At 45.2% G+C, this 24,995-nt stretch overlaps 1 protein-coding gene across 3 annotated transcripts; it reads right to left on the minus strand.

Annotated features, from left to right (window-relative positions):
- Positions 1 to 991: 991 nt before the first annotated feature.
- On the minus strand, positions 992 to 23,667 carry bmp6 (bone morphogenetic protein 6). 3 transcript variants are annotated; one of them, XM_037279407.1, is made up of 11 exons: positions 23,566 to 23,667; positions 23,050 to 23,170; positions 22,802 to 22,910; positions 20,722 to 21,238; positions 9,691 to 9,883; positions 7,877 to 8,025; positions 7,496 to 7,693; positions 2,825 to 2,901; positions 1,795 to 1,905; positions 1,582 to 1,707; positions 992 to 1,509 (listed from the first exon to the last, which is right to left on the minus strand). In XM_037279407.1, the coding sequence occupies exons 3-11, from the start codon at positions 22,898 to 22,900 to the stop codon at positions 1,474 to 1,476; spliced, it is 1,506 nt and encodes a 501-aa protein (XP_037135302.1). In that variant the 5' UTR covers positions 22,901 to 22,910; positions 23,050 to 23,170; positions 23,566 to 23,667; the 3' UTR covers positions 992 to 1,473. The 3 variants fall into 3 exon arrangements, with proteins under 3 accessions (XP_037135302.1, XP_037135301.1, XP_037135304.1); XM_037279406.1 differs by having other exon boundaries at positions 23,050 to 23,165; positions 23,566 to 23,590; XM_037279409.1 differs by having other exon boundaries at positions 992 to 1,707; positions 23,050 to 23,165; positions 23,566 to 23,590.
- Positions 23,668 to 24,995: the final 1,328 nt, after the last annotated feature.

Raw genomic sequence — 24,995 nt, forward strand, 5'->3', positions numbered from 1 at the left:
GAGATTCTTAGTATTGCTATGAGAAGATTTCCATTCAAATATATTGTCCAAAAGACTCCACAGTAACATGCTCAATTAAGACCAATAGAAAAACAAACTTTTTGCACACTTTCTTGCTGGCGTGTTGAGCGGATAAGGCCTTATTCTTCACTTGTTTGGACCAGAACATCCCTTTAGCCGCAACATGCATCATGTTGAACACAAATATTGACACTGAGGGGCTTTATTTGGAGGACGGTGCTGCTGAAATAGCCTGTGGTTCAGTCCATTTTATATTTTGGGAGTGTAAATATCATTTGAAAGCAAATAAAAAAGGAACCCAAAAAAATGGATTTCACTGCAAATCATGGTTGATTTTTCCTTGGAAACATTTGACACTGTGACCTCGCATTAAAGACCCTGCAAAGTGGATTTATAAGTTTTCGGAGAAAAGTACAGCATTAAATGATATTTAATTGTATTCTAGATTTTTTGTTAATAGGCTGAAATGGCGTCAAAGTCCAAACTTGCACATCCTGCATAAGGCTAGGGTTTCAAGCTAGGGTTAGGGTTTAAAGCTAGGGTTAGGGGTTCAAAGTAGTAGCTTGAAACCCTACTTTGAAAGCCTAACCCTAGCTTTAAACCCATGTTTGAAACCCTAAGCCTAGCTTTAAACCTTCATTTGAAACCCTAACCCTAGATTTAAACCAGGGGTGTCAAACACATTTTTTTCACGGGCCGCATTGTAGCTTCTTTCGGAGGGCCATTATGACTGTCAACCCAAATAAATGTATGAGCACCTCATATTATATATACAGTCAAAGCTACAAAACAAACTCGTAAAAACTGGTCAAATATTTCAAAAAAAAATATTATTACAAGTGAAGACAATTTGCAGATCTAATAATGACACGAATTTGATGCACAATTTGTCTTTGCGGGCCACATCAAATGATGTGCCGGGCCGTATCTGGCCCTCGGGCCTTGAGTTTGACACCTGTGCTATATATAAATTACTCTTTATGGCTTGTCAAATTTATAAGACATTTATTTTCACTTTACAGGGACTTTAATGGCTTACTGATGTGTTGATGGGATACATGAGTCGGTTGACCAATACTTACCCGGAACCTTTCCCTTTGCCGAGAATGGGATTATCTCCTGCAGGGACTTTGGCTGCCACTTGAACTCGTACGCAAGTGTTGATAAGAATTTTACAGCCACTGGGAGAATGCTGGCCATTAATCCAGAATGAGGATAATAAATTCCACTCTAATGCGTAAGAAGACAAAATGAGCATGTCCTAATGTCTTATGAAGGGTGACTGAAAATGAAAGGGAGGGGCAGGCATGAAAGCAGCACTGGTCCAATCACAGTTTAGTTTTGCCCACTCGCACCACAATCAGGATCACTTGGAGCATCTTTCCTGGAGGTTGCCATGAAATGACACGGAGTCCCTTTAAATCCTTTTCCAAGCAACGTTTGTGTAAGCACTCAACCATCTTTCAGTGTTGAACACCTTGTGCGGGCCTGAGGAATACATGGATGGTCAGCCCAAAGGAAAGGCCAGCGGGTGGGTCAGTGGCAACCGCACGCTCGCACCACCATGTTCTTGTATTTCTTCAAAATGACGTTTGAGTTGTCGTCAAAGTAGAGCACAGAGATAGCGTGGAGCTTGGTGGGGGCACAGCAGGGCTTCGGGACATTCTCGGGATTCATCAGGTGCACCTAAAACAAACCAACCAAAAAAAAGACAGCGGTTTACCATAGTTTAGATCTGATCAGAACTTTTGACATGAACGGGTCGGGTCATACCAGAGTCTGTACAATGGCATGGTTGGTGGCGTTCATGTGGGCATTGAGAGGGAAGGAGCACTCGCCGTCGCAATAGTTGGCGGCGTAGCCTTCGGGAGCGATGATCCAGTCCTGACACATATCAAAGCATTCTCGTTAAAAAAAATAATAATAATAATCAGCTGATGAACTATTGTTAAATAAAATAAAAATAAATCAATAAATAGGTTGGTTTTGCTGTTTGCTGCCGGGCATCTACTGCAATCCCATCCCGTTTGCAAATGCCATCCATTTGTCTCAAAACAATCCCGTTTTGGCTGGCGGGGTGGGAAGGTAGTGAAAATGGGACCTCAAATCAATGTTTTTACCAAGCTTCCATGGAGCAATTTCGGCATGAATCTCTCAAGTTTGTCCCTCAGGAAAAGTCCTGTTCAAGCATTTTGGTCTGTAGACTCACTCAGGGAAGTAATACTTCTTGTCTCCTTCCTACTCTTTTCTGGCACATTCTCTGCACCTGAGAGTGAGTGCATGCATGCGTGTGTGTGTGTGTGTGTGTGTGTGTGTGTGTGTGTGTGTGTGTGTGTGTGTGTGTGTCACTTGATGTCAGTTCTGTGTTTCCAGGCAGCTTGTTTGAAAGATATGTTATTTTTATTCTTCTCTGTCTGTCTCCATGTAAAACAAACACACGCCAGCTGTGTTCAATCTTTCACATCCGAGCTCTTCAAGCTACTTAAGAGCACTTTTATCGTACGGACCAATGTATGTCGTTCTGCTGGCCTTCGCTGAATGTGATTTTTTTTTGGTCTTGTTCAGGGTCACGAGTGAGCTGAAGCTTGTCACATTTGAAGTCTGGCTCCTTGGACAAAGTGAGTGGGAAATGAACGTGTGCTGCCTGCACAGATGCTTCTTGATTTTAGTTTGAAATGGATCATACCATGCATGACTGTGTTTGATTCCAGCAAATTTGGACATTTCACAAGGTTTTCAACTTTATAAGGTCTTGTTGCATAATGGACTAGAAGTGCAGTGTAAAGGTCTACGTGTGGGATACCTGCCAGCCCAGCTCTCGAAAGCTGACGTAGAGCTCGTGTTTTCTGCAGGCCGCCTTCTGATCGCTGCCGTTGTAGTCTGAAAGAGAGATTATGATGATGATGATGATTTAAAATGCTCTGTATTGTCACCATTTTAAACCTTTCCAATATCGTGCAATACACTTGGGTGTGGAAGCATGTGAGGGTGGAGGCCAACGCTCAGGCCCAAAAAGCTCATTTGTGTGCCGCACATTCACATGCACCCGATTGAATTCATCAACATTCAAATACTGTGCTGGCCCAAGTACAAGAGGTGACACACGCTGTGCAACTAAAATGGCCGAGTCGAGTCGCGTCGCCGTGCGGTTTGCATTTGCTCTTAATGATCCCGCGGCCCAACAGCAGGGGAGGGGAGGGGGCGGAGACGGCACAGGTATTGCTTTCAGAGTCGAGGAGGTCATTGCTGGCGTGCGTCACCACGCTTAAGTCAGGACGGCGACGCTGACTTTCCACTGACGCCTTCTCTCACTGAGACGCTTTATGTCCCGCAGCGCTGCGATGGAGACAATGGCAGGAAGAAAATGGCACCGCGCTGGGTCCTGCCAAAACATCCACATCCATGTCCAACCAAAAAGACGTGGGCGTGAAACCACAACCGCAATAAGCTCTCCTTTGCACTCTTAATGTGAGCCCATTTCAACGGTTGACATTTTGGAGCAAAGCAAAAAGTTGGAACCGCTTCCAGACAATTATGAGTGCTTCTGTCATAGAAATTCAGACACTGGCGGGCGTTTGTCACTGGTCAACAGCAGCTGCAATCTCAACACATGCAAACATGTTTTCATTGCATGTGATGCAACTGCTACACTGTTTGCGCAACAAACAATCCTAAAACCTTCCCTGGACTCAATCACACTGCACCTTCTACAAAAGTCAATCCGTTGACACCTCAACTATGACATCATCATTGAACAAAATGAGACATTCAAGGGCATCGATAACAGTCACACGTGTTAAGTACACCGGGAAACACGTTTGCCCAAACTACAAATAACGTAGCTCACTAAAATGGTGGCATACATATGTCCAGTTGTCTTTTGTGACAGAGGAAGGCTAAAACATACAAAGTGGAAAAATGGTGAGGTGCTAGCTTAAGCACGTCAAACGTGGCCTGACAGATGACTTGGTCTGTTCAGGCGTTTCCCGTCTGTTCCTAAGTTCCTTCCTCTTTGATAGGAAGCCTTGCTTGCTGGATGTTTATTTGAATGTGCGAGTGCGCACTGAATTAACACGTGCTGTAAAGTGCATTTGCCATTTAGGAACATGATTGAACATAAGATTGGTTGAGACCTGTGAATGTGTGCTATCTCGGGTATGGACAGGAAGCATTCGATGAAAGAGGAAGCTTGACCTGATGTGAACTTTAGTTTGTGGGAGTGGTTGTTAAATCACATTATGTTGTAATAAGAAGATGCTTTTTTTTAAATGGACTTAATGTATACAGGTAGGAGTTTGAAGCCCAGCAGTTAGCAACAAGCCATGAAATCATTGCACGAGTTCTGATCCAAGCTATTGCAGCAGATGGGAGGAAGACTAGAAGAACATATCACTGGGGACATCAAATCTACTGATGTCATTCTGCTCATAAAAATGAGACATGAACAAAATGTAAAAATAACCTTCTTGGGCCTGTTTGCATTTCAGTCAAAGGTCATTGGCTTAGCAAATAGTAGAAGCTAAAGGCAAACAGCATGCAGTGTCTCCGGGCGGAATAAAGGTGATATTTACAGTGGGCTCTCATTGAGTGTAAAGGCCCAGATTTGTGGTACCTATAAACCGCATCGCCCCTTCCTGCCAGTAAAAATTTAACGCCATGCAGCTACCGCTGAGCTCCGGCTCCCATGAGCCCTCCATTCATTTCTTTTTCCTTTACCTAACTGGTAGCAGAGGTGGGAAGAAAGAAAAAAAAAAAAAAAGGGAATATAATATTCGTAATTGTAGCATCTAGAAGGCTACTTGTGACACTTCCACCGTCCGCCTTTGGGAGTGGTTCAGTTTCAGTGTGTTTTACTTGCGGTCTCACACGAATGTCAGTCAAAAACATAAAAAGAACTATGAATGAATCAAAATGACGTGATGGGCCAACTTAGATTCACATTCAAGACCGGAAACCTTTTTTGTTTTTTGGGCGAATGGAATCTTGACTACCTGCATACATGTCAATGACTATGAGAATTTTTGCTATTTGCAAGCCATACTGGTGCCTTTTCCCCCATCAAACTAAGTAAAACCATTATTCATTTGTTCTCAAATGACAAAACTTCACCCCGGAGATAACAGGAGGGTGAACTCTGAGTAGCAACAGAATACATAAACATGAAGGGAGTGTGACCCCCCCCCCCCAAAATAAACATTTAAATATGTGCCACTAATACACACTGACTTGACTGAGGTCATGAATGCTCTCACAACAAGGTCCACTCAATAGTTGAGGAAATGCAGCGCAACACTTTTAATATGCACCACCAGTCGTGAGCACATATCACTAGCCGCTATTCACCCAGTCTGAAAAATAAAAACTCTAGCACCTTCTGTCAGGAGGGGAAAAGTCCATAAAGAACTTTTTATCGTGTGTCGTTCCAAAAACACACAGCTCAAATGGTGTCGATTTGAACATTTGGTGCTAGGCTGTTATGTCGTCAATTTGGAAGTGAGAATAAAGATGACAATTCCACGTAGACCCGCTGAAGCGGAAGCGCGTCGCTTGGGCGTGGAGGAGGACTTGAAAGGAAGGAGAAGGCAGGCAAGCAGGCAGGCAGGCAGTCGTTGGTTGGCCCTGACGTCCTGATGTTGTCTCACTCCTCCCTGCAAGTTTATCTTTCTTCCTGTCTTTCATCACTGAGGTTATTAAACCCTGCAAGGGAGCTCTGCCTCGTCTAATTACTCCAACGGTAAACAAAAGGAGATGGGGCGGGAACCGAGTGAGGAGGAGGAGGAGAACGACCAGGAGGAGGCCGAGGCGACATGAAAAAACACAGCTGGCTCAGCGCTGTGTTATTATAATTCTCCAAGTGATACTGTTAGCGTCTTTTAGCTACGCAGCTAATGACTGGCTAGGCCTAATTACAGGCCACCCATGCTCTGCTGGGATGGGATATTCCTTCCCCAGATGGCGACAGCCAGAAGCCGGCCGGCCGGCCTGACTCTTGTTCCCTGCCCCACAGAAGTCGAAATTGTGCTTCAAGGTGTTTCATTGTTCCAAGGCCCACGGGCAAGTATCAAATGAAATGATTTTCCAACTGAAAATCTAAAAAAAAAAATGAAATTCAAATAATTCACGATTCTTTTCTATAATTTGAAAGTAATGGAACATGCGCTAAGAAAAATCATAGGACTTTGACACAGTACTAAAATGTCAATGTGAAGGCAAGCAAACAAGCGAGTGGACTGCAGATGGTCTGCTTTGGCAAGTCCAGCCTGATATAATTTATCACACACATAATGATGTCTCCAACTAATGCTGCAGAAACTTGCTTGGCAGACATTTTAAGTGCTTGTATCATCTGGAAGACATTTTCCCATCATGATATCAATGTCATTTTCAAATTATAAAAATGAGAAAACTCTCAATGGGAACACAGATGGGGGGGGGGGGTCGATACATTGAGAATGAGAACATTTTGGATTTGAAGAAGCATCAAAGTGATAAGTGTCGATTAAAACAGTACAATGGGTCCAGTCGTTTTAGAATCCCTTTTTAAAAAGCGGAAGGTGTCGAGCAATTAATACATGCGTACAATGCTGCCCTTCATTTGTAATAGCAAAAATAGTGAATGTGTGATTCCACATTTGATACCCTCTGGAGTTCCTCTCCCATTCTCAAATCCCGACCAATGGCGCAGAGGCTCGGCCGCTTGGGCTCCTCGCTTCCTGTGTCGGATCTAAATATTTACCCTCGCCGCTATCCCGAGTGGCCAGCCTGAGGCTTTTTGATGTCCCGGGTTACGTAAAGTCCAATTGGCCGGGGCACACGGACGGACTGTCCCGGCCGGTTAGGGTGGAAAATGGCATTGCATGGCTTCTTTTTCATTCAATGTAGTCATGTACTTGTGCAAGATGTGCTCCATTCTACAAGTGTTTGTTCTCTGTTTTGAAAGCTTTCAACTGACGATGCGATTACTGACAAAAAAAAAGACCGGCGGAATTTCACTCATGGCCTCTTGTGTCAACAGCCGTGCACACGGAACCACACTGAATGGGAACGCTGCAGGTAAACACAAGCGAAAGCTGGAACATCTCAGACAGCTGTGGTGTGCGTGCGGGGAAATAAAATAAGCCAGAGGAGGAGGTGGAAAAGATGCTGCTCAGGTAGTAAGCTGAAACCCACTCGTGATACTTTTGGAGTTGTCTTGGATCACTACGTTGATTCTGGTGGATCATTTAGTTCTTCCTGAGTCCCACAGGTGTGTGTCGGGCCAACGCTGCATTTCTTCAATTGACTGTGCTTTTAGGCTCCATCCATCCATTTCCTATGGAGCTAACCCTCTTCAGCTGCCTATTCAAAATGATGTGCGCTATACACACACACGTCTACGAGGCTAATCCAAGTTTGGCATTGATCCTCCATGATTGCCCCCCCCCCATGTATTTCTTATTAAATACATTCATAGCGATGAGGTCACTGGACTGACCTGCTTGGCTGGGCCCTCTGGACGCCTCCTGCGTTTGCGTGGATCGATTGCGGTTCTGCTGGCGACGTTTGCCGCCGGTGGAGCGGGCGCTGCGGAAGTGCAATTCGCTGACCTTGAAGAAGGCCACCATGAAAGGCTGCTTTTCCAGAGCGCCGTCGCGCCCCACCAGCCCAGCATCTTTGGGACTAATGCTCTTTCCTGTTTTGGAAAACATCATTCAATTATTCGTTTGGGAAAGAAATGATTAAGGGCAAATATTTTGTGACACCGCTTTTGCAATCAATGCTTGGAGTTCATTAGTGTGGAAGAATTGACACATTTTTGATAAATATCGCAACTAAATAAATGTTGGTGTTTTGTCTACCTGGTTGTATTGCTTACCGCTGCTGGTCTCCACGCTAATCTGGAGGCCCAGGTTATGCAGTGGACTCATCACCCACAGGTTGCTCGTGGCCGTGATGTCAAACTCCAACCAGCCCTCTTCCAGCGCCCACAGCCTGCGAGACTCCAGCAGGAAAAGATCGGCCTCTCTAGGAGAGGAGAGGAGAGAAAAATGACAGACGTTTTGTTGAAAAAAAGAGTCAAGTGACTGAAAAGTACTTAATGAAAAGAGAGCAGAGGCAAACTGAGTTTGAATGATAAGAGGGCCTGTCCTGCCATTACACCGGTAATGACACGGCGGGTTCCGACGGGCGGGCCTGGCCTCTCGGAGCCACATGAAAAGCCCCGCAATCATCCAGGTGTTTGGAGAATGCCCCTGCAGTCATGCGCACGCACATCAGCGCCACATCTTCATTGCTCATTACCAGTGGATGGGCTTTGGGACCCCACCCCACCCCACCCGTGAGGCTCGGTTCACGCGTTTGGCACCGAGGCGGCCGGAGTCCACCTGGCACAGAGCCGCCTGCAGGCTGGAGAGCCCCGCGTGAAAGCGCTTTGTGACTGACTGACTGACTGACTGCTTAAATGGACTGGAATAATAAGGTCAATGGTCAACTGGCTGCTGCTTTTGGCGACAGTAAATCCCATTCACAAGTCTTAGCGGCAGCACACAATGTGACCAAATATCAGTGGATTTTCATTCTTGTTTGGATGCATTAGACTCCATATTATGAGTCAGTCATAATATTAAAAGGAAAAAAAAATTAATATAGAGAAAATAAGAAAAATAGGGAAAAGATCCCAAATCTGTTAAATAAAATCTTGATATTAATACGCTATACTGTACTTTTAAAAAAAAATGTAAAGTGGAATCGCCTCTTTTGTTGGCTTTGTTTAATCCTCTAACTAGCAGTGTTAATCACAATTCAATAATTAGTCCAAAGTCTCAAGAAAGTGAGAGGGATTTAGATGTGTGTGTAATTGTAGTTTCTACTGTATTTCTTTTCAGTGTAGTCATAATAGTCTTCTTTTTTTTTTACCATACCGAAGCAGGCTTAAATGAAGTGAAAGGAAAAGATTCCCAAAATAATAGTGCTATTTGGGCCCTTTAATCTGCAAATATCTGTGAAAATCAAAGGCTTTACCTCTTGGCTGGCGAGTACAAACCGCCCATTGTAGGGGTAAAGGAATGCAGAAAAGAAGTAGCTCCTGATACCCATAGAAAGCAGCACAGCACAGCACAGACAAACACACCATTGGCGACCTCTTTCGATGAACTTCTTCCATCCAGATGGATCACTTTGAGCTTGAGAACCATCTTGGACCACACCCAAACATTTTGCTTTCTTCTCAAAGGGATGTAAGCTCAATATACATGGACAAAAACGTGGGCGGGCCTTGTCAAAGAATAGAGACAATTTTGCAAAGGCAGAAAGTGTCCTTGCGTTGCCCCGCTGTGCTTAATACGGCCGCCGAGTGTATACCATAACCACTCCCAGCATGTCGGCATTAGCTTTCACTAGGCAGGGCTGATCAAACACAAATATGACTTGAAAATCTCCCTGGATGTTTAGGTAGTGCTGCAGATGCAATGTAAATGTTTGCCATGGATTAGGGGTCTGCGTGTTTTGGGCTAGGAGGATTTTCAAGCGGGGCTATTTCAGTGAGACATGGCTTTGCTTGAGTTCACATGGTAAACATGGCCTGAGAAAAAATGAGAACGAGAAAACATTTCACATTTCTTTCTTCCTAAATACGCCTGTTTTGAGTCAAAACCTCGCGCATGTTGACTCGAGAAATCTCCCCTTACGTACCTGTCTGGGTGCTCCTTGACCACTTGGTAGACTTTGAGCAGGAAGGTGTCGTTGCAGAAGGCTCGGCTCACGCACTCCTTGTAGAGGCGGAACTCGGCGGCGGTGACGGCCTCGCCCTCGGGGATCTGCGACAGGTTGAACTTATACTCTTTGTGCTGACGCCGCTGCAGGGAAAGCTCACGGTCGTGCTCCACTGTGGGATGGAAAACACGCAAAGCGGATCCTCCTTAAGATGGAATTTACACAAAGACAAATAACATTTGGACACAGGGTGCACACTCGGTTTGATTGACACCATGCGTGTCAAACTCAAGGCCAGTCATGTCATTTTATATGGCCCGGGAAAGCAAGTGACGTCAACTCGCGTGATCTTTGCATGTTTACATGTTATTTTCAACCAAAACATGAAAAGGTATTTTCCCAACGTTATATAAATAGTATATGTGGGAGTCATTGTGGGACCACTTCTATCAACATGAAATAATGAAACCCAGGAAGATAACGTGCTTTGTGGCTGATCAATTCCTGTCTGAAATGAAGCTTTCCCTCCCTCCCTCTCACAGCAAAGGGCCCTGCAGCCACTGTGATGGACGGACAGACGCAATAAGGGATACTTAAATAGCAAACCTCAAGAATGTGCTCAATCCTGCAAAACACACATGCAAAAAATGTGCAAGTTAATTGATTGTACAGATCATTCACGACAAGACAAACAACCAACACACACGCACACACACACACAAGTTGGTTGTTTTCACTGAGTGCACTGAGGTTGAGAAGACTACACTTTCCTCACCGCAGACTGGAAGTGCAGACGGACTGGGAACCAAAGATGGATTTATGCAACCCAATGAGTTTTTTTACATGCAGCATGAGTCGGGCATTCGTTCATAATTGTTACGTACGCGGCAAACGGTGCGTGGAAGACGCCACTAGCCACACAATTGTTTGGATTTGTAAATGCAATTTTACTCCAGAAAGGAAGATCTGGCACGCACGGGTGTATCATTAAGTACGTTTTTAGGTCATGTGTGAGCAAATAAAGAACACGCAAAATTTGCTCGCGTTGCAACCGTCGCCACACACACTTTGGCATTTAAATGCCACTTACAGCTTTGGTGGACCACATTCCCCTCTGCTTGCTATCACAAAACACAAACACCTCCAAAATGATTCAATACCACAGCTGACTGTGACACATACTCGTAGGATCCGTTCAAACTTTGTCATTTTAGAATTGGCACACAAAGTCGACGGACACGTTGTCTTGGCGAGCCACATAAGATGTGGCGGGCCGTATCTGGCCCCTGGGCCTCAGGTTTGATACATTTAGGATTACATTGTCAGTATTTCACATGTCGCCAAGGACATTTTATTTCATATTTTCTTTCACATGCCAAATATGAGGTAACAAGTCCTAATCTAGTCCTGCGATTGAGCCAGGCTCGTTAAGTCCTTTAACGACGTGGGGAACCGCCCAAAATGAACCAGTGTCACATTTTGTTCCACCAGTCTCGGCTTGAACTTCCATTGAAAATGTTGGAATGCCAGGCCAGGAATGCCCACCGCAATCACCTCATGCCAACATTTTGCCAAGTGACATAAACTTGGGTGACAAACCAATAATCATCAAGAAATACTGCTGTGGCTTCATTCATTTTCATTAGTACAAGTTTAGAAAAACAGAAAAAACATCACCAAATGTGGCACATCAACAACACAAAGTTCCAGCAACATCATATGGTCACAGATCGGAATGGAGCTGGGCGACTAAACGCAGCTTGGACCAGCTCGGTTTATCCAAGGGAAAAGGTACTTGGAAGGGAGGAGAAGGGGAACAATCCAACAGAACCGGCAAACTAACATAACTCGACCGACACAGGACCGACCGACACAGAACCGACCGACACAGAACCGACCGACACAGAACCGACCGACACAGAACTGACCGACACAGAAGACATCAACACTCCCTGTCGGATCAGAGTGACAGGCAGACAGGACTTAAATACATGACAGGTAACGAGAGGTAGGTGACTGTGATTACATTGATTGTGAGGTAACACAGGTGGGGAGGGGAGGGGAGGGGCGACGCCAACACAAACCATGGGAACATAGACATAATAAAGCAACCGGGGACGAGTTGTGACACATATGTGGACGTGTGTGAGGTCACAGTACTATTTCAAATGATTTTATAGCACTGCTAGCAACACCTTGGGCCCGGCCGGCTTGGAATGACTGACAGAGAGAGAGAGAGTGCAATATTCCTTTGTAATCAAAGTAATGACTTGATTGCAGGGAACGTTGTTGATAAACTCAGTGTAGGTGTGAAAACGGTGTCAGCATTATCACGGAAGAATTGGAAACATTCCTAGAACTTGATAACTGCGAGTAGGCGGTACTATGTGGAGTCAGAAGTGGAGACATCTCTATCTTATATCTTATTAAAAATGGTAAAAAAATGTTTTTCAAAGATGAGCTATCATGTATTGCCAATTACATTGACATATTCTGTACAGAAATAATCCAAATAAGAATCAAAACCCCAAGAAAGCTGTTGCTAAATAAAATGGGTTTATTCGAGCAATCGACCCATTATGAATATTGCCCAGTGTTTGGTCAGCAACTTCATTTCAGTCTGTAGTAGAAAAATAAGCGGCTGCATGCCAAACTCCATGAGAGAGCGCTTGCTCTTGCTCCGCTTGGCCGCAATTGGGAGTGTTTCTGCTCTTTGTAGTCAGGAAATTGGTGCTATAAGCTCAGAGGCCAGGGTGCAAAAATGAACGTCCGCTGGGACGCGTCATTATCTTCATGTGTGTCTTTAAGGACTCCCATTTTCCCCCGACCTGGCATCAAAGGATGAAGCGCCAACTGTTTCTATGCACACAGCGTTGATACAACACAAACATACGCAGTGAGGTCACATGAGGGAAAACACACACACACAGGTCAGTGATGCGAGAAGCGGGGTCCAGGCAGGCGCATTGGTCCGGAGCGAGGATATGAGGCGGTGAGGTCAGCCCATTTGGAGACTGGCGAGCCCCAAAAGCAAACAGCTTAAACCTGCATGTCCAACATTAAGGTGACAGACAGCTGGCCACTTGAAATCGCTAATCATTGCATGAATATCAATGTCAATGTTGCAACGGGTCCGTAACAGCCGGCCGGCGCGTGAAAAACGTTGACGTTAAGCCAGCAGGTGCGGGCCGTCTCTTCTGTCCGAGCATTCCGCCGCTTGACAGGAGCTGATGTGTTTTATGTCTTAAAGCGCTTTGTTTGGAAGAAGAACTTCATGTTGAACACGTGTGGGGGCTGACATGAGATGAAAGTAAACCTGGTCATGTCTGCAAAAGATGGCCTCTTTTCTCACTCAAATTCAACCTATACAGGTACATTATCATCAAATACCCAAAAAGATTTGTGCATTTATTATTGCAGTTGTACTTTATAGCAGTTTGCGTGAGTGTAGCATTCCGCTCCAGAGATCTGCTTCTAATCTTTTGCCACTCCATCAACAAAACCCCCTAAAAAAGGGCAGAATTCATGATTCAGCTCTTCTAATGGATGTCATTAGATTTGGCAGGAGTCCCTAATGAAGTGTCTGTCGACACTCTCCTGCATTCCAGCACGCGTGTTGATAAACAGACGTCGATAGAGATCGGGGCACACTTCTACTGTCACATGTGTGGTGGCTTCATGTCTGCAGCTCTTGACACTAGCTAGATAATGTCTTGGAATTGCTCGTCTGCTAGGCCTTTGCGAGCAGATGCAGATCTAAGCTTTGGCTTCTTGCGCTCTTTTGCTATCAACAGCTCCCTTTTGCCCGTCTCCACATCGTCTCCTGTTTGGTGGTACATGTGTGTGTGGGGGGGACACTTGCAGCAGTGATGGTGGTTGTTTGGTCACAAGCTGCATATTATGTTGACGGGAATTGGGAAAAATCAAATCAATGTAAGGCAACTGTTTCAAAAAGTGTTTTCTTCAAATGTGAGGTCCACCAGCATCCCATTGCAACTTTGGTCTTACTATTTTATCAGCGTGTACTGCAGCGGTAGAGGCAGTAAAGAGGCCTGCTCAGGTAATGTATTACTCAAGTCTGCGCTTGGGCAGCAGGTGTGTAGGCGTGGGAGTATGTGTGTGTGTGTGTGTGTGTGTGTGTGTGTGTGTGTGTGTGTGTGTGTGTGTGCGTGTGTGTGTGAGTATATACATATGTTTGGACTCCGCCGGAGTGCTCCCAGATTTGAAGGAGGAAGCCGGCGTCAGGGGCGGGAGATGGATCTCTCCCGTGGGATCTGATAAATAAGGAAAAGTATCTTTGAAAAAGGGGAAAGCAGCTGTTTCCAAAGGAGAAGTCCAAATATTGGTGGCTGTGCATTCCACAGCCACGAGGTAGAGGGATTATTTTCTGTCTCTCTGAACACCTCATTTTCTCTGCCATTCCCAGCACTTTTGCTCTCCCCTCACTCACTCATGTAAAATCACCCCTTTTTCTTTTTTATTGATGCACTGATGAATCCGTTGATTGTAAATACATTGTTTCCCTACAATAGAAACTGTGACTGTAGGCTTTTTTTTTTTTTTACAAATTCAAATCAAGTTATGTAATGCCCATAAGAATCTTGACAGTAATCCATATATTGCTGGTATATAAATACTGTACATGATGTATTTTGGTCAGTTCGTGCCTAAGGACGCAAGCACATAAAGCTGACTCTGACTCTGACATTTCTAAATTTGGGTTTTTGAGCTGAACAAGTTGAGGAAACCCTGCATTAAGGCAACCATCTGTCAAACTGTCAAAAAAAAAAGCAGACTGACTAAGTGGCATTTATCTACTTTAGAATCGAAAGGAATTACGATCATGTGAAAGTGTTTTTTCAACGGTGACAGGAGTTGAAATTGGGTCTTGAGCTGAAAAGTAAGGAACACTCTACAATCACATTCATAGGCTTGACACTGTAAATATTGTTATTGTTAATGGAATTTTTGCCTACCTTTTTTCATCTCATCCCTTCCTCCCTTATCTTCCTTCCGTCCGTCCGATGAGCCCATGACTGTTTTCCTGCCCGTATGGTGTTTGGAAAGCCAAGCGCTCTAGAGGGTCATCCGAGGGCTCGTAAATTTGTCGGCAGCGGCCGGCGAGGTAAAAAGAAGGGAGGGTCAAGAACTCCAGAGTTCCCACTGAAGCCTTTTTCTCTCTCTCCCTGCGTAGCGACGCTTGTTGTTTCAGGCATGTCCTTTTTAGACAGACCACCAGCTTGTGGCAGTCAGTCTGAGGGATGGGACTTTGATGATGTTCCAAAAGGTATTGGAGTATCACAAAACAACACAGCTTTTGTGGAATAATGTGAAATATAGTGTGTCTCCCAAGCACATATTGATGTGTGGCGTGCCCCAGGGCTCTGTACTGGGACTACTCCCGTTACTATTGCATATTTTCCCTCTCTGCCGGATAATACGGCAGTGGAGTTACGTTTCCCATCATCTACCATCTCCAATTGTATTCTTCTTTGAAGTCGTCACTTGCAATTGTCCCAGATAGCGCTATTTACACGATTAAACAGCTCTTGGTGAACCGAGCCTATCGGCCAAAAGCAAGCTAAGGAATTCTGGAGTAATGAGGTCATGTCACTAGAACATCACTCACTGGCACTTGGTTAGGAATTGATGTTTTTTTTTTTCAACTGCTTCATATTGCTAAGCTCCAGTCAGTCCATGGAAAAGCTCATCCAAAAGATGAAAAAAAGGAATGCATATATACTGGAAAAGGCAGTCTTAAAAATGATGGCCTTTAAAGGACCACTAATAATATCAACACCTCGTTCAAAGTGATTCATAAAAAGCAGGATTTACTGCAAAGTCGTGAAAGGAATTCTCTCGTCAGTGTGCGTCCGAGATTTACGCTCACATAAATATGCATAAATCCACCAGAACAAACACACATCAGTAAGCATCCTCTTGGAAAATGTCTTTTCTACCTTTTCTTCTCTGTTGGCTTTTTACACCAATAAATAGAAATGTTATAGCCATCCATCCCACTGGGCTTCTCCGAGTCTTCACGTAAGAATGTGACAGACGGAATGTTTGCCGTGATTGCTTAATTCCTGAATAGCGTGCTCAGCTCCGTTACCACAATGGGGCCTCCCTCCCTCCCTCCGGGTTGTTGCTGGCAGTGGGGGTCATGACAAGAATGGATGAAGTTGACTCGGTCGGCACACAAGGCCACTCCGTCCAGGACTAGTAGGTTCAATGGTTCACAGGCCAGAAATTCCAGATCCACCTAGACAGGCCTTTCCTAATTGCTCCGTCCGAATGGACAGATCGACAGACTTGCTCATCAAACGTGAACAATCTTGAGTTCATTTAGCAAAGCAAATCTGGAATAAAATGCGGGGACCAGAAAATGTGAAAGTTCCCAGAACCACTTCCATGAGAGACCCAAATTTGTCAAACGGGAACAAAAAGCCATATGGCCTGCATGAATAAGACTCACAGCTGCACTGGACATGTTATCAAATGGGTCATTGAGAAGTATTACAAAAACAAAGGTAAACATGCCTCATTGCCAAAAGTAAATACTTTGCACTTGTGTAAAAAAATGAAAAATGCATGTTCCTGCCAGAGCAAAGAAGAGGGGAGAAAACGCCTTTCAGACACTATTTGTAACATCCACCATGAACGCTGAAGCCAAAAGGGAAGAGATCATCATGCACCCAGAGGAGGCGGGCTGTCATTTCGATACGCTGTCGATTTAACGTTGCGAGAGGCGGGTGTCGCTCATCAAAGCGGAACACAGGTAAATGGAGAGAAAAGGTAGAAGGGGGAAGGTGAAGCCTCGCAAATTCCTCCATGCCGGCACATACGCGGCCGAGTGATATCATCATCAGCAGCAGCAGCAGCAGCAGCAGCAGCGGCAGCAGCGGCAGCAGCGGGCCTTAATCAGATGTTCCGCTGGGGTTATCAGCTCTGTTCAATCCATCGTTAGCGGCCGGGAGGGTGTCACGTCTCACTCCGAGCTGGAATGTCCCGAAAAGAAGATGTGACGCTCACAAGACAAGAGGGATGGATAATCGCAAGTGGCATCTTGTTAAGTAGGAGAGTTATGGCGTGAGAGGGAGGGCGAGAGAGATAGGATCAGGGTGGCTGAAATATGCCCGCCGTTGGCTGTGATGACTTTCTTTTGGCATCATTCATCCTTTCATTTATTTCAAGCACGTTCATTTATTTTGACAAGCCTGCTCAAATGTGTCCAAAAGAGTCCAACTTTCTAGTTCTTCATGAAAGCTTAAGTTGCCTCTTCTTAGGGCTGTTTGTTTCTCAGAGTTTTGGAAGCAATCCAAAGAACTAAAACAACTGAACGCAGGATGAATTCAATGATTTGTATATGCCGAGCCACTATTCAAACAGTGAGTCCATTTGTAACGACCAAATCATACGTGATGATCCAGAGAGTCAAAACAAACAGCGGCTTGTTGTTCATTAAGGCTTTTTTTTTTTCTTCCCCCTGGCTGATCTAAAAGGGGCTTTGCTGGCCAAAAGCTTTTATTTCCTCTAAGTATTGCATTCCTCTTTTAACCTCTGGCTAAAGCGTAGTTGACCGGTGTGGTCTTCTGTTCCGGTCTTAAGGCTTTTCTGCAGGAAGCGTTTCAAGACAATTTAAAGCTGCTTTTCTGCATCAAACAATCCACTCTTTGACTTTATTTGATTGGGGAAGGTTTCTCCGCGGAGGAGGTGCTTTACGTGACTCGAGATTAGCAGCTTATACGTAGCCAGGCTTCGTAAGACGTGCATAACTTCACCGCGCTCAGCGAGGCTTGATCTCCTTCAAAGCTTTCTGGCTTGTTTACCATGAAATGTTCAGAAGATAAGGCAGTGGAGGTCTTGCTTATTGACTTAGGTAAGAGAGCTTGTTACAAGTCAAGTGCTGCTATGCAATCCTGTGCAGGGGCCAGTGAAAAGAAAAAGACTCATGAGTGTCAAGGTTTCCTGACACAAAGAGAGTCAAGTCAAATGGATGCATGGGAGTTGGAACGTTGATTTGAAATGATGTTTAAGAACTGGGACTCGTTCGCAGAATATTCTGGTGTCTCTTTGGCACTCTCCTGTGGACAATGGTGCATTTTTTTCCTCCCCGGCCTCCACCATTCAATGCCATTTACCGGGACGCGCAAGCCATCAATTGTGGGCTGTGGTCATCACGAAGCTACTAAAAGAAGAGTACGACTCAGTGAACTTGCATTGAATAGAAATAGTATTGTTTCATACGATTCAGATTGTATCTTCCTTGATCTGGCTGTAATGCAGTTGGAAATGGAGCATTTAACACATATTGGGTCTCAAGAACCACATCAAATCCAGCTTTATCTGTCGTTTAGAAGTTCATTTTCCAGACAACGCACTTGTCGGAAATTAGAGGCCCTAACTCATATTCATTGACGATCCCCATTTCAAAGTTTTCTTTCCTTCCTTGGCTAATTTCTGTTTGCGCTCTCCAGGTTGTTCCACTGCCAAGCAACCTTTATCAGGGTTAAATGTGAATGACAACATTTGGAGTTCTTTTTGGCTGAGCCATGAAACCAAAGCAGGTTCTATGCATCCCTAGCTTGCGGTGACCACAAAAACCACACCCGATAGGAATAGCACATTTCCTATCTGCGGCTTCACATATTTCTTCGGCGGTATGTCACTCCGTATTAATTGAGTGAGCAATGATGGATTGGCTTTGCTTTTCGTGGTCTTTGCGGTCCGGCACAAGTGGGCCTGAGCGCAGATTCAAATCCGGGACTGCGAGGTAAAGCGTGCCGCCGGCTTGATTTATTTCGAGTCGCATTTTGGGAGTTCAAATAACTACAATTAACAAAACAATATTTACGTACTTGCCGGGTTTGCCGATGTTTGACTACGTTTGAGAGGCGGACATCAAAACAGAAGGATACGATTGACGTAGGTTTCCGTATCATGAATTTGAACATATTTGTCCCCTTCACTTTCATCTGGACACAAATACACCCCCCCACCCGCAGCTTGGAAAACAGTGGTCAGAATTTATGACAGCGCCTCCTTGAAATTCTTCTCTTTTGCTGTCAAACTCGGAAACACATTCACACACAAGCCACGGGTCACAAATTCTGATGGGCCACTGATATTTCCATAAAAACACAACTCGGGAAGAAAGAAAGAAAGAAAGAAAGAAAGAAAGAAAGAAAGAAAGAAAGAAAGAAAGAAAGAAAGAAAGAAAGAAAACAACAGTTCTATCCTTTTTAATTCTTCCAACACAGCACAAAACACAACCTTGACCACCTAAAAGCTCTCTGGGAAGTTTTTCTCACATCCAAACTAAATTTAACAGAAGGATCAACAACACAGACAGTTGCAGCCATGAAAAGATGCTCATATTTTCCACTAGAGAGGAAGCAATAAAACGGTGACTTCATGTTCCAAGTCTGTGTTTGTCTGCGTAAGCCACACGAAAACAGAATGGACATCACAGCAAACAAGTCCGGGCAAGTCTTATTTTGTGCGCTCACCACATTGAGACACGTCAGAAGCCGCACAAGGTGAGTCACGCAGCTTGGCCGGAAAGCGGGACGGCCCGGGACGTCCACTAGCTAAACAACCATGAATGTGCTATTCTAGGAATGAAGATGAAAGTGGAAAATGTGCTTCTGGTCCCCAATTAGGTGTTTTTCCACTCCTTGGACACGGTGACTGCGTGATGAAAGCTGAGGTGAACAAGTGACCAGGGCCTTACATGACTCATGCGCACAGTAAGTCTATTGGACGTCATGCAGCAGCTACTACATTGGTCCATGCCTCGTGAGAATAGATCCGAAAATAAGCTCTCGCTCTCTTTTGCACTACTGTTGCAGTGAGCTGCTAAAGTCATCATTACAAGGCAAAGAAGCAGGTTGAAATGAAAAGTCTTGACTTCACACACACGGATTGTTCAGTACCAAACTTATCCAAGCACAGTTATGCCAGAAGAGGAAAGCCATCAAGAAAGTGGACAGTAGGAGCACAGAAGAATATAAAATGATAAGAAAACAGAAATCTGCAGCTTGTTTTGAGACGTCACTAAGGGGTCAGCAAATAATCTTTATGAGTCCACCTTTTAATCAGATCAATGTTGTCTTTTGAATTGACTTTGATTTGGTTTGACGAGCACAAACTAGGTTCTTGATGGGTCCTGTTTGATGAGCACCATTTGGGAAACAAGCTGTGTTTATTCATCCAGTTGTATAAATCCTCCAATTATTTCAGACATTTGTCTTCCTTGACTTTCTTCCTTTCATTTGTCTTGAGTGCTACAAATGACATCCAGACGTTTGGGGCCTACCAAAAGTCGACATACTCTACATGATACAGTGTCTTAATTGAGAAAGACACACAATCGTCATTTTCCTACGCGGTTATAATTACAGTCCATTTTGGTAGCTGTGCCTTCGAAAGCGCCGAGGATGGCTCAAAATCAGAGGCCGTTGTCAAAAGAGGCTCGGATTGAGATGAATCAAAACTGGAAGGCCAGATGTGAAACAGCACGGAAGCCCACACTGACACACTACTGGAATAATAAACCACAGACAACCACGCCATCGCCACTGCTGAACCTATTGGAAATGAAAGCAGCAGAAGGAAGATCTGGTTTGGATCATGACTCGACATCGTGCTGCAACATCCTTACACTCATAATAAAGCCGAAAAATGGCTGCTCTTGAAGAAGATTGGAAAGAGAAGGACAATCAGTCCTCCCTCCTTGAGTCTGTTTATCCTCTGACGCTCTGTTTGGAGTCCCCAAGTAAACACTGCCGCTGCTAATGGAAGAGCTTGAAACATGTGTTGTGATGAAGCAAATGAAAGGCTGATCTCACTCGTTGGCTTGGCATCACAAAAACACAATGTAAAAAAATGGAAATGGCTTCAATGTGATGTTTGCCCTCACATCTAAAAGCACCTGTTCCCATTTGGACTCGCGCTGAAGCACCATGACGCACGCACGCACGCACGCACGCACAAGTGGAAATGACTCACCCAAATTAACGAAGCTCATCACCATGTCAGCGTCGTTGAGGAAAGCCGCTTCTTGAAAGGTGGCCAGCGGCGGCGGCGGCGGCGGCGGGCTCCGCGTGGTCCTCATGGGCTCGTAGAGCTCCGACGCGCCGTCCGCTCGGCTCGTGTCCCCCCCGCTGGAGATGGTGTTGTACAGGTCCAACATGAAGAGCGGTGCCGAGTTGTACTTGGCGTGGGAAAGATGCGGCCTGGGTCTGTGCGGTAGACCCAGGATGGAGAGGATCTCCTTCTGCATCTCCCTCCTCTCGTGCGTCCTGAGGCGCCGCTGGATGAAGCCTTGGTGCACTTGGCCGCTCCCGTCCAGTGAGTAGTGGTTCCCCGCTGCCGCCGCCGCCGCCGCCGGGGAGGTGCAGTAATAGGCTCCCAAGCACAATCCGACCAAGGCAAGCCAACCGAGGGTCATGGTGTTGTCCCACTGCGCTCTCGGGGCTGAGTGAGCGAGCAGGCGAGCGAGCGCGTCAGTCGCCTTGTCCAAAGGCTGCAAGTCAACAAAAGAAAGAAAGAAAGAAAAAAAGGATAAAAGACGACTGAAAGTTGATATGAAGGCGCCGGTTCAACGCTCAGTAACAGCGGAGCACTCTTGCGTCAAGCCATTTGAAATGTCCCCATGAACAAAAAAAAACGCCTTTGTCATTGCGTCCTGTACAGCCTCGGGACAAAGTGCAGCATGTGAATCCAATTGTGGCCAGGCGTCGTCTCTGCTCACAACAAACACAACCACGCTCGCATTTGAAAGAACTCCTCTGGATCAAGCCATGTCGGCTGGACTCCTTCAAAGTGGGCAAAAGTTGCGCATGGACAAAAGAGCCAAATGGGTCACCTCCACCTCCACCTCCTCCTCACCGCTCACACAGTCTGACAGGTTGCACTCAAGAATATCCTCCTTCTCATTTGTGTGTCCTGAATCCGCCCACTCGCTCGGATCCATGCGCACTTGTGTAGAGGTGGAGCTCTTTCAGCCCAAAGTAGAACATTGTCAGATTTGTGCCTCGAACGCCCTGTAAACACTCTTGACAGCATCTTCATAAGCTTGATATGATGATGATGATGAGAAATGTGACGCAACTCCAGCTGCTCAAGCTACAGGTGTTTTCCAAAATAAAACAATTGCGTCAAAACGTGGCCGTTTGAAGAGACTATTTAAGAGAACGTTTCCAAATAGCCAGTATTGCACAGCTGCAAATGAAGGCTTTCGCGCACGGAGCGAAAAGCAGAAGAAATGTTCCCTAGTTGAGGCGCGACCCCTAACGACCAAGATCAAAACAGCTTGTCACACCACTTGAACATACATTCCTGCACGTCGAATGTAAATGGGATTCAATGCAAGAGAAGAATTTTTTTGCCCACATCACAAATGTCAAAAAGGAAGTAGACTGAAATATGTATGAAAAGAAGTCCCAGCCAAACCTGCATGGTGAGAAAAAGATGTTCTTTCAAAGCTTTGCCTAATTCTTTCCACCCTATAACCCTCATTCCAAAGCTGTGTTATGTCTTCATGCTGCCACATCAGATTTTGATGGTCCTACTGATAAGCTCCAAAAGGTGTCCGGATCTCTGCGCCTCCGCTACTGCTGCTCGGAGTCTATCTTATCTCTACGTGAGGAGTGACAACTAACATGAAAGCTACCGCAGATCCCCTCTCTCTCTCTCACACACACACACTCGCATATATTGGGGTCTTTTGGACTCAACATTCTCAAAGCACAATTAATGTCAGACATGCGATCATGTCACTAAATGTGGTTGGAGAATTTGAATTGAGTTTGAGAAATGACATTTGAATGAGCATTATTCATTTGGATTCAATCAAATATGGGCAGATTGCGCAAGAAGTGGTTTTAAAAGATATATTTGAATAAGATGCACATTATGATCTTCAACATTCAGGACACATTTATTTGTATAAAAAATACTTTTATCGGTCCTTAACCTTTTTACTTGACATCTTTGTTTTTTCTATGAAGCAGAATCTCTCATCTAGCTTATTTGGACGTCACTCTCAAGTCATGAAACTCTGTGAGAAAAGAAATATCGTAGGCACCTCAAGAAAAGTTTCCTCCTCTCCCAGTTCCAGTCGTAAATTGAATTGCCCCAGCAACAGCTTCTGACAAGATGACTGGTGCTCCGTGATCAATCTCATACTGCATCGCCTGGAAGGGGCAATAAAAAGTCACTCTTAAAGTCGAATTCTGTGAGATGAAATGGTGTGAAGTGTCATTTTCTTCACTGATTGATTGTATGAAATGACATGGCAATTGAAATATATACGTAAATGAATGGCGGACGGACCTGTGTGACGGAGGCCGCGTCGTAGCAGCTGTAGATGGCCGAGGAGCGATCGGCCCTCATGCACTCTTGCGGGAAGGAGCTGATCTGCTTGGCTAACTGCAGGGCCGCCTGCAATCCTGTGCTTGCCACACACACACACACACACACACCGTGCATGTGAAGGACATGCGGGCGGGCGGGCAGGCAGGCGATAGACGCTGACCACCTCGACTCATTTCCTTTCTCCGAAAAAAATGTCTTCAATGTGCATCTCGGTTGCTGTGCTGAGCTTGGAGCCAAATCCACACCGCAAGAGAGAACATCCATCCAGCCACATGTGAGGAAACCACGCCTCGCAATTGATGTTTCATGTCCGACATGTGCGTGTATACAGGAAGGCTTGGGAAAGGTCGCATGGTGTTGCAGTATTTTGCTACAAGCGCTCAGCCGTCCGTGCCTTGTCTGTGTTCTTCTCTGTATTTCGAATAAGTGAGCCGAGCCGGACCGTAGCGAATGCCTGCCTGCCTGCCTGCCTACCTTGCCCGTCTGGGACAACCCTGTTGGCCAGTCCATAGGCGAGAGCTTCCTGTGCTCCGACGGGCCGCCCGGTCAAAATCAGGTCCAGAGCTCTGGACAGACCGATGAGCCGCGGGAGTCTCACGGTGCCGCCATCAATCAGTGGAACTCCTGCAAGAACAAAAGACCGGGCTAAGCTGTACAATACAATACAATGTGTGCGTGCCTTCAAAGCTCCATTTTGAATTGTATGCGATTGACAAATAAACATCTGTACAAAAAAAAAAAAAAAGCTGAATTAAATCTCTTGCGTCAACTTGAATGGTGGAGAGAAGGGGCCAGAAATGGTTTCCAAAGGTGCATCCATAATGGCAGTAATTGCGCTTACTGCTGTCAAGGTAATAGAATTGGAAACTTACTGCGCACTTTAACAGCGTCTCTGCTTTCTTGCTTTTTTTTGTTGCTGTTTTGAGTCCCCCTGGACACATTTGTAATGTTCCTGTCTCCAGTAGAGACCAAGAGGAAGAGAGTGGAGGTGGGGAATATGACAGCGCAAGGTGTGCTACACTTTAGGCATGTTTCCCAAGATTTAAAGAGTACCAGCTGGAAGTGGAACGAACACACACACATCAGAAAAGTTGCCCGCTTCCATAGCCCAATACCTCAGTGAGTCAAAGGCGTTCCTTATTGAGAGCACATGTGCCAAGCGTGTTTTCATAACCCCGAATCATCACAACCAGTGTGATCCTATCCATATATACGCCACAAGCGTTGGTAAATGGCGGGAAGCACAATACACACTTGCAGCGGCTGTGGAGAAAAAACAGTCAGTCAGGCAGGTCTGGGGCAGCTGTTGGCAGGCTCCATGGCTATCAGCAAGCGGAAGGATCCCTCTTAACCTTATCCACGGCACCAGCAGCCCTCAACAAGCCTTCAACCTCCCAACTTACTGATAAGCTCATCTTTGCAGGAATGTTATCAGATGGACGCTTTTGTCCACAAACGTCAGGGTGGCCTTGATGTTGTTTGAAATTCATCAGCCTTGCCAATGGTGCTAATCTGGCACCGCTCAGACCTTTGGATTCTCTTCACCACATTTCAAAATACTTCTCTGGATTTTTTTTTGCTTGAATGGCACTCATTGGAGATCCCATTTATGTATTGACAGCTTTCAAATACTTATTATTTTAGTGTTGTTGTTGTTGGAGGTTTTATTTCAAAGTTTTTTTGTTCAAAGTTTCTCTTTTTGCCATATTTCAGATTTGTATTCCACTTCTGTATGTATTGTCTTCATCTTTAATTGTTTAGTGTAAGAAACAGTCCAGTCAATTCCCACCAACTGGACCTGGGCAATAAAAAAAACAGCAACATCTTTTTTCATTTTGGGGGGCCCACCAGTGGAGAGCACACTCAGCGGAAGCAGCAGCAGCAGACTGTCAAAAACACAATAA

The sequence above is a fragment of the Syngnathus acus genome, chromosome 20, assembly GCF_901709675.1.
Source record: "Syngnathus acus chromosome 20, fSynAcu1.2, whole genome shotgun sequence".
Taxonomy (NCBI): Eukaryota; Metazoa; Chordata; class Actinopteri; order Syngnathiformes; family Syngnathidae; genus Syngnathus; species Syngnathus acus.

Bases quoted from the DNA above. Each gene is read 5' to 3' on its own strand.
- bmp6 (XM_037279407.1), bottom strand. From the start codon at position 22,900: ATGAGATTGATCACGGAGCACCAGTCATCTTGTCAGAAGCTGTTGCTG. The intron at 8,026-9,690 runs GTACGTAAGGGG...CTCCTCTCCTAG, and splicing joins GTCAAGGAGCACCCAGACAG to AGAGGCCGATCTTTTCCTGC. The intron at 1,906-2,824 runs GTATCCCACACG...GATATGTGTCAG, and splicing joins TTCGAGAGCTGGGCTGGCAG to GACTGGATCATCGCTCCCGA.